At 37.5% G+C, this 9,363-nt stretch overlaps 1 protein-coding gene across 1 annotated transcript; it reads right to left on the bottom strand.

Moving 5' to 3' along the window:
• Positions 1 to 1,890: 1,890 nt before the first annotated feature.
• Positions 1,891 to 7,208, bottom strand: LOC116264293 (uncharacterized). The gene is made up of 3 exons (XM_031644429.1): positions 6,618 to 7,208; positions 4,544 to 4,667; positions 1,891 to 2,573 (listed from the first exon to the last, which is right to left on the bottom strand). Exons 1-3 carry the CDS (start codon positions 7,206 to 7,208, stop codon positions 1,891 to 1,893), a joined length of 1,398 nt encoding a protein of 465 aa, XP_031500289.1.
• Between the last annotated feature and the right edge of the window lie 2,155 nt (positions 7,209 to 9,363).

Genomic DNA, 9,363 nt, shown 5'->3' with positions numbered 1-9,363 from the left:
TTCTCCTTATTCAGTCTAATAAGGCACTTTGACCTTTTGAATTTTAATATAATGCAACTTTCTTATCTTGTGTAGCAATTGGAAAGTTTTAATAGGAAAAAAAAAACAAACTTCTTGTAAGCTTAATAAATTCAGTGAGTTCAGTTGTTCCATGTGATTTTTGAATCTCCAAAATCTCTTGTGAAGCCTTAAACATGATGTAATATGAAGAGAAGTCCACTTTTGTTAAAAGTTATGAGCACTTCAAACTTCTTTATAATGCATTAGTTAATGGTGAAGCATGTATGTTTCAATCGGTATTTTTTGTGTTATTCAAGGTTATAATATAATAGCTATTAATTTTATGTAGTATTGTCATTTAGTTGATAATTGTGAAATTTCATTTAAGATAAGTAAACCAAAACCAGTTTGGAGAGCAAACGGTGGTTGGACACCACAAGTAAGAAAAAAACCATTATGTGCCAATATTTTTAACAAAAGTCAAAATGTAGGCAATAGATTTTGCATTATTGTATAAAGCATAACGTCATCCCCCCATATGAATCCATGGCTTCAAACTTGGAAGGTTTTTTCCTCCCTCACATATAACTTTTTAATTATCAGGCATATCAAGTTGCTACATTGTCAAGGCCAAGAACTAGCTTTGGTTGAGTAGTTAACTAAGTATGCAAATTAGGGTTCACACATGTAGTTGTTTCTTAGAAAGCAAAAACAAGTAACCCATTCAATTAGTACGGCAAAATCAAATCTGTTATGTGTAGACTTGTAGTTGTTCTCTGATTGGCTCAGTTTCCTCATGGTTTCATGTTCTCATTGTCATTCTTATATCCTCATTTCTATTAAATTTGGACTTGTTTATTTTCTACTGCTACGTCAAATGATTGATTGGTGAAAACTACACATTATATTAAGTGATGGATTTTAATTCATTAATATTGTTTAAAAAATATCCAATTTTTTCTAGATATCAACAATTAAGGTATTATGTGTGTCTACTTGTTTATAGTAAATAAATGATGTTACTTTTGTTTTGTGCAATAATTATAAATGAAGGGAATTGAAAGGTGCATGTTTACTATATCAAATTTAAGGTTTGATTGTATGATTTCAAAGCTGTAAGACATTGATTGAAGTGAAATTTAAATTAAAAATGTGTCCCATGTCCTTTCATGATTAAAGCTGAGAGAGAAAAATTATTATATGCTAGATCTATACGGTACTTATTGGAAAATTAACTAACCAAGCCGAGTATAATTAATCTTGTTCCCTCTAATAGCAGTACAATAGTGTGCAAACAATCTCCCTCTAATACTGTGAAAGACTATAAACCTGGCCTCCCAACTGCATAATATTTTTACAAGGAGAAGCCCTGAATACATTCAACCATAGCTTGGAAGTTGCTTACAAAGCCTGCTAGTGTTAGAGCAATTTGAATCTTACTATAAGCCTACTTATCTTGTCGCAGCAAACGACAACAAACTTTCATTTGGGCACTAGAAATTTGTTTTAGAGCATGAGTTCATCTACTCGGTGAAACTGGCATATTTGTGGCGACATTATACTTTTGTAACGTAAAGGAATTTAATGGGAATAGATATCTTCTACATGGAGAACTACACAAAAAATTGGCAACCATAGTAGATCCTCAAGTGGCGGTGAACAGCGCCAGCAACGGGAGCGAGGGACCTTTGACTTCCCCTAATCTGCTGGAGAATGGGGGTTAGGGATTTTTCATTAGGCTGTGTTTGATTGCAAGGGTAAAAATTGAGGAGCGGTTGAAAATTGTACGATTGGTTGAAACTTCAACCGCGGTACCATGGGTGCATCAAACGCATGAAAATTTCACGCGAAATTTTCGTACGACAGGGGTAAATTTAACGCGGAAAAAAGTCAGAGGTCTGACCTCCTACTTTTTTCCGCAGACAAAATTTTGAGCCGTTTGGGCTCAAAATTTCTTCCTCCTTTTCTCTCCGGTTTCCCCTTCCTTCGGAACCCTCGCGTCTTTCCCCTTTCGCCTGAAGCCCCCTTCTCCAGGTCCCTTCTTTCCAAAGCTCCATTCTTCTCTGTCGCTGCCTCTTGTTCTCCTGCTCTCCATCGAAGGCCTCCGTATTCCTCTTCCTCATTTGCGCTGCTTCTCTTTCGCTGCCTTTTGCTCTTCATCCCTGTGTCTTCCTCTTCGCCGAAGCTGCCTGAAGGCATCACCCCTCTCCTTCTGTTTCTCCTATAGGTGCCCTGATCCCTTTCTCTTCTCTCCCTCTGCAGCCTCGCTGTCTCTTTGCTTTCCGTCTGAAGTCGTTTGCTCCTTCTCCCCTGCGGTTCTTGAGGTCCTAGGAGGAAAGATGTCCTAATCGACTTCCCTGCAGGTATACAAGAACTTGTTCTACTGTGAATGGTCAAATGCTTCAATTCTTTTTGTTGTTTTCCTTCTTTTTTCCTGCATGCCCATTTTTCTGCTCTTATGTTACCGATGGGGGTGTTTATTTCTTTCTTCTTCTTCCTTCCTCTCCACGTTGGGTTTTCTGGGTTGCTGGCAGTAAGGCCTCTGCATGCTCGGGATGAATGGAACTGATTATCTATGGAAAGGAGATAATGCTAAAATTAGCATGCTATTCAAGAGATACAGATTACATATTAGTTGATTTTTTTTTTCTTGGTTTGGCCCTGATTGGCCTATAGCTGATCCAGTGCTGGAAAAACACATTCTCCCCTGTGTGTTTCTATGTGTATGCAACCACACAAATATCTATGGTCTAACTTTTTTTTTAGTGGTAGCTTTATGACGAAGTTAGTGGGCCATTCCTGTCTCTTGGGCATACATTTATCAAATGTTAACTAGGTGGGGACATTTTGCATTTGGATGTGAACATCGAAAGATGTTCAGCTTGGTTTGCTAGTTACGTATTGTGTTTTTAGTGTTGTGGGGTTTCGAGTTTTTAGTGTTGTGTTAATGGTATTTGTTTACATCATCTTTCATTTTGTACCATCTTCTGATTTGAAGAGAACCAATATAACATGTTCTAACGGTCAGAAAAATAAATCTCTCCTATTTTTTTACCATGTGCACCAAATGCAGTTAAATTTACCCAGCAAAAAATTACCATGTGCATCAAACACAGTTAATTTTACCCTGCAAAAAACTTTCCTATAATCAAACAGGGCCTCAAATCGAAAGTGGGTTAAATTTCATTCTGTTTTTTTTTTTTCAGAAAAATTTACCACGTTAAATTCTTCCTTGCAATCAAACGCGACCTTAGGCTGCGTTTGATTGCACGGAGAAAAATGGAGAGGCGGGTGAAAAATGTACAGCGAGATGAAATTTCAACCGCCGTACATTATTTGCATCAAACGCGTGAAAAAGTCACGTGAATTTGTTGTACTAAGAGGTTAAATTTAACACTTGAGCCGTTAGGGCTCAAAATTTCCTCCTCGTTTTTTCTCTCGGTTCCCCTTCCATCGAACCCTCACGCCTCCACCCTTTTGCCTAAAGAACCCTCGCGTCTCCACCCTTCCACCTGAAGCTCCTTCTCCTCTGTTGCTGCCAAACTCCCCTCTCCTCTTTCGCTTCCTATTGTTCTCCTGCTCTCCATCGAAGGCCTCCGTCTTCCTCTTCCTCCTTTGTGTTGGCTCTCTTTCGCTGCCTTTAGCTCTCCATCCCTGCGTCGCTGCCTCTTCCTGTCTGTCACTGCCTGTTTCTCTAAGTCGAAGGCATCCGTCGCTGCCTTTGACTGGTGACGATCGACGTTCTCCATTCCTTGTGTTTTTGCGTTTGTTGAAGCGGAAGATCTCGTCTTCGTTGGTAAGGTTGCCCTTTTTTCCTCCCTTTGTTTCTGTTTCTCCATTCCCGGCGTTTTCGTCTTCTGAATGGTGATATGCTTCCTAGGAGCTCAGATCCAACGTTAGTCCTCCCAGCAACACCCGTTTCATTGGAATATGAAAGAGGCGTCCTGTTTTAGGAAGAGGCGCCCTTTTTTAGGCTTTTGCCTTCATTGTCATGTTAAGATCTTTCATCTGAGTAATTTGCGTGGACATACATAAGTTCAACTCGTGGGCAGGGGGTCGGTTTAATCTACTTTCTTGTCTTCTAACTTATGGTGCTAACTGCTTTTGCATTTATGAGGTTGAGACATGGAGCCAGAAAGGCTTTCGTTTTGTGTTAATGAATGGCAGCCATGTCTGTGTTGTATACTTTACATTCCAAACTATGTCTCTTTTGACATAGTTTCGGTCTCATGATTTTTTATCTGTGCGTCAAACACAATTAAATTTTCTCAGCAAAAAAACTACAATGTGCATCAAACACATTTAATTTTACCCTGCAAAAAACTTTCCTGTAATCAAAGAAGGCCTCAAATCGGAAAAAGGTTAAATTTCATTTTTTTTTCAAAAAAGTTTACCACGTTAAATTTGAAGGCCTCAAATGAAAAGAAGGTTAAATTTCATCTTCTTTTTTTTTCAAAAAAGTTTACCACGTTAAATTTATCACGTTTAGAGTGAGGGATTTGGGAGAGAAAATTAGAAGAAGAGAGAGGAACAAGGGACATACCTGCTGATGGGACTCCAACAGCTCCGATTTGTTGCGGAGTAGCAGATGAAGCTCGATGGATTTTTGAGCATTCAGGGAAGTCGGAGGGATAGAGAGAGTAAGAGAGAGAGGGAAGAGACTTTTTCTAGAGTGAGGGAGGGGGAGGAGGGGGAGAGCAGAGAAAGAGAGTGAGGGAGAGAGAGGAAGGGGTATACCGTCGCTGTCGGCAGTCGATCGGTCCTCACCATTGGCAGGTCGAGGTTGGTTGCCAGCCGACTGCGTTTTCGTCGGGCGGTCGGGAGGTCGACATTTCAACCATGGTCACCGGTCGGGCTTCCGTTCTTAACCGTTGCAGAGCGAGCGAGAGAGAGAGAGAGAGAAAGCAACGGTCGCAAGCCGACTGCATCCTCGCCGGGCAGTCGGGAGGTCGTCCCTTTCACCGTGGCTGCCGGATGGGTGCATAGTCTGGTGTCCAGCAGCAAAAGAGAGGGAGAGATCTATGCCCATCTGTGCTTTCACTCCGTCATTTACGAGACAAATGAGGACCGTCCACTCACACTCAATTAATTCGATTTGCTAAGTCCGCATTAAGAATCAGATTCATATCAAATTTCTAATTCCTATTTTACGGCAGGGACAAGTCTAAATATTTGTTATCTTATTTGTCTTTTCTATTCATATTTATTTTAAAAAAATCAATTTTAACATAAAATTCTCAAAGACATATCTTAAGGTTCTAACTTAGCTTCAATGAATCTATTAAGTCCCTTAACTTAAATATGGACTTTACCATCATTTGCAGCCTAAGAAACAGAGCGATCACAATATTTGAGACTGCGTATAGGCCTGGGCATCGGGCCAGGCCGGGCCAACCATGACTGAGGCCCAGTAACTACCGGGCCAGGCCGGGCCGGGGCCATACAAAAAACTGGCTCCCTGGTTAAGCACACAAGGTTCACAAGGTTTTTGAAGTGTATATAGAGGATTCATTCAGTTCGAGCAGAATAACAAAGTTGGCTGCTGAATCAAGTTGAGGACATGATTATTGGCATGTCCTGGCCTCCTTTCTCGAGTTTACGTGTTTAGTTTTGGAGAATTTAGCTGCTCGATTTTTTAAAAATGTACAAATTTCAGAGCTAAGACGTTCAATTATATTGTAAGCTTTGAAGCTTGATACTTATTTCAAAGTTCCATAAAGTTGTGGCAATCACATACAACAACCATTAGCTTGTTAGTGTAAGAAAGTTCTCTCGCATGCAACCTGAATTTTGGAACTTTATGCACCTGCCATTTCGGGATGTTATATATATATATATATATATATATATATATATATATATATATATATATACACTAATGCCAGCTGACAGTGAGACAATGAAAGATTATACAATGTCGCTATCTCCAATAGCTGTGCAGACTATAGGCATTTGTTAAAACATAAAAATTGCTAATATGAAAGCACAACTGCATACATTGGACGTGCAGTTTGATGAACTGCATACAACTGCAAACTGCTAGGAAATAGGAATTCAAGACAGCATCTGGTTGCAATCTCATTCGTCAAATGCTCAAATATTTAAAATCAAAGTATAACGTACAACTGGCTCCCTGGTTAAAAGCTGTAGGATTCTCACATGGATGTACAAGTGAAACTATGAGTTCATCATGTATCCAAGATAACTTACAAGAAAAACCAAAGGCACTGATTTGCCAAACCAAAGAACCACAAGTGCAAACATGGTACCAAATGGAATTGTGCCTGAAGACTTTTCTCCCTAGATGAGTGCATTGAGTACCAAGAAGATGGAGAAGAGAATGGCAGGGAACATGACTGATGTCTTCAGTGTGTTCTTTTTCCATTGAGAAAAGCATAATATTTAATAATAGAAAGCTAAAGGATAGTTGCAAATGATCTCCAACCTCTTATATAAATTACCATAATAGTCATGCACTCGATTAACATTCCTCATCAAAATGGTGCTCTGCATCATGAGAACTGTAACAAAGACACTTATTAATTTAAGCACACTATTATGTTAATATGTATAAACTATGAGCAATGAACATCTTACTTTTCACATAAGTTGTTTGCCTCACCAATCCAACTTTGTGTGCAGATTAACGATTCAACATTTTCTGGAGTAGTTGAACATCGATAATCATTAATAATTCTTCCTGCTATACTGAATGCAGATTCTGAAGCAACTGTAGATACATGAATAGCTAACACATCTCGAGCTATCTTTACTAGAATTTTATATTTGCTTTCATTTGTTTTCCACCAAGATAATATGTTGAACTCTGCAGTAGGTGTAATTTCTTTCATTGGATCAAACAAATATTTGTCTAGATCTGTGTTAACCACTACAGAAGATACGGAGTTGACATATGTTCTAAACACATATCTAGACACACTTTTATACTCTTCCGTTGCAATGATGGTACTAGCGGATGCATTGGCCCTTTTCATATTACATGTGTCAGTATCATACATATTTTTGTACTCAGCATACAATTCATGAAGAGTGCTCTCTATAATTTCATATTTCACTATTGCATCAGGTTTATCTAAATTGCCAAGAAAATACTTCAAGTATGACAACTTGAACCTAGGATCTAAAACAACTGCAATTGCAAAGAGAATATTGTAACTCTTAAAGTATTTGTCAAACTTTTCTTGCATTTTGCATGCCAATGCTCTGATATGTTCATTTGATATTCCGCGATGTGTATACAAATGATGGTAAATTGATACGATTTCTTCAAAAACAAGATTAGCTGTTACCTGTTTGGTGGTAGAGAATAGATTTGTTGCATCGTAGAAGACCTTTAAGAACTGACATAAATCAGATGCATGATACCACTCATCCTGAAGGCAAACATGTATAACTAGGATCACATGATGCCAAATGTTGAAAGACATATTTGAATAATAATTCATCTCTCAACATTATAAATGTAGAATTCCATCGAGTAGGAACATCATAGTTTAAACTTTTTTTCTCATCCAAACCCATTGCCTTTACACATTCTTTGAAAGCATGTAGTCGTTTCGGTGATCCCCTTACATATTTGACACTGTTACGAATTTTTGAAATTGTATCATCCATATCATTCATACCATCTTTAACTATCAGATTTATGATATGTGCACCACATCGAATATGAAAATACTCCCCTCTCAATGGAAAAGAAATATTATTTTTCCTTTCTATGGTCCTTCTCAATAAACTTATTGCACTATTATTTGTTGAACAATTATTAGCAGCGACAAAAATCAACTTTAATTGAAGTTCCCACTTAGTAGTAATGCACTCTGATAATGTGTCACATATACAAATAGCATTATATGGTGGAGGCACATGTATAAAACTAAGTATATGAGAGTGCAGTTGTCAATCTGTATCAATATAAGAGGCTGTCAAGCATAAGTACCCTAATGTCTGCTGTGAGGACCACATATCAAATGTCAATGATACCCGCTGCACTCGGTTATTTAAAATTTCTTCATATCTCTTTTTTTTAGTCGAGAACATTGATTGTACCTCTTTTGTAAGTGTTCTTCTTGAAATTGGCACAAACTTTGGATTGCAATCCTTTAGAAACTCGTTAAAATATTGATATTCTGTAATACTGAAAGGAAGTGCATGCATTATAGTGTCCACATCAAATTTATGTTGACCTATATTTGAGGCATCAGATTCACCAACTCCAAATGACAAAGTTCGTTGTTTTCCATCAAGTATTTGTTTTCTGACACATGTATTTCTATGTCGTTTTAAGTGGCTCGTACCATTGCTACTATGTGCAACAAATCGTTCAGCACAATAATTGCATTTTGCTCACTCTTTTCCCTTAAATTCTATTAATTTGAAGTCATTCCATACTATTGATGTTCTTTTCTTTTTGGGTTCAACGTCTTTTTCAGTACATGTAAAAGATTCATCTTCCTCTACATCTGCCATCAGACGATATTCTTCATCCCCAATGCTAGATGACATGACTTACTATTTGAATGAAATCCGAACAACCTAAACATAGAGTCATAGGGAAACCAATTACAAAAATTCTCACAAGTTTCATAGACATGCATCAAAAAACTGTGGCAGCCATCATATTACAAAAACCCATGCAGTTCATATTCAAAATGCATCAAGATTCATAGACAAAATGGTCTAGGCTAAAGTATTTCCATTGCCATAAATAAGAAAAATATTGAACTACACAGTACAAACTTGGATTTCGTGTTTTTGAGCTGACAAATGCTTTAATTTTCTTCCACTCACGATCAAACCTGAAACATTGCAAGCTTTAATGAGAACAACTTTTGAAACAGCACATTGTTTGGCTATGAATAAATATGAATGGTAGGAGCAAGTTATTAGTAATTCTAGTTTACATTGCAAGCTTCAATGAGAACAACTTAAAAACAGAAATACTTGTTGGGAAACAAGCCAAAAGACTAGATAATACAAATGATTGATAAATAACTTCATTTAAGCTAAAATTTGAATTCTTGATGACATTGATGTAAACAAGGATAAGACTATCTTAAACAAGTGTACTTGAAGCAAAGATTTATATTTTATCCATTAAAGATAAATAATCTAAAAAGCATAGTAGGTACAAGAAAATATGTATAAAAATAAGAAAACAAACTAACAAAGGACTACCAAGGACATGAGCACACGCAGCTACTTGCACTGTTCATGTTTTAGAAATAAGAAACCATCTCCCTCTCTCCCTCTTCCACACACACATACAAAGTTACAAACTAACTTCTTATATTATGTCTCTTTTCAGCGGTTACACCACAGTCCCCACAAAAATGGATTTCC

Source organism: Nymphaea colorata, chromosome 11 (assembly GCF_008831285.2).
Source record: "Nymphaea colorata isolate Beijing-Zhang1983 chromosome 11, ASM883128v2, whole genome shotgun sequence".
Classification (NCBI taxonomy): Eukaryota; Viridiplantae; Streptophyta; class Magnoliopsida; order Nymphaeales; family Nymphaeaceae; genus Nymphaea; species Nymphaea colorata.
The sequence above is the reverse complement of the archived record's forward strand: the minus strand, read 5'-3'. Positions and strand labels throughout refer to the sequence as shown.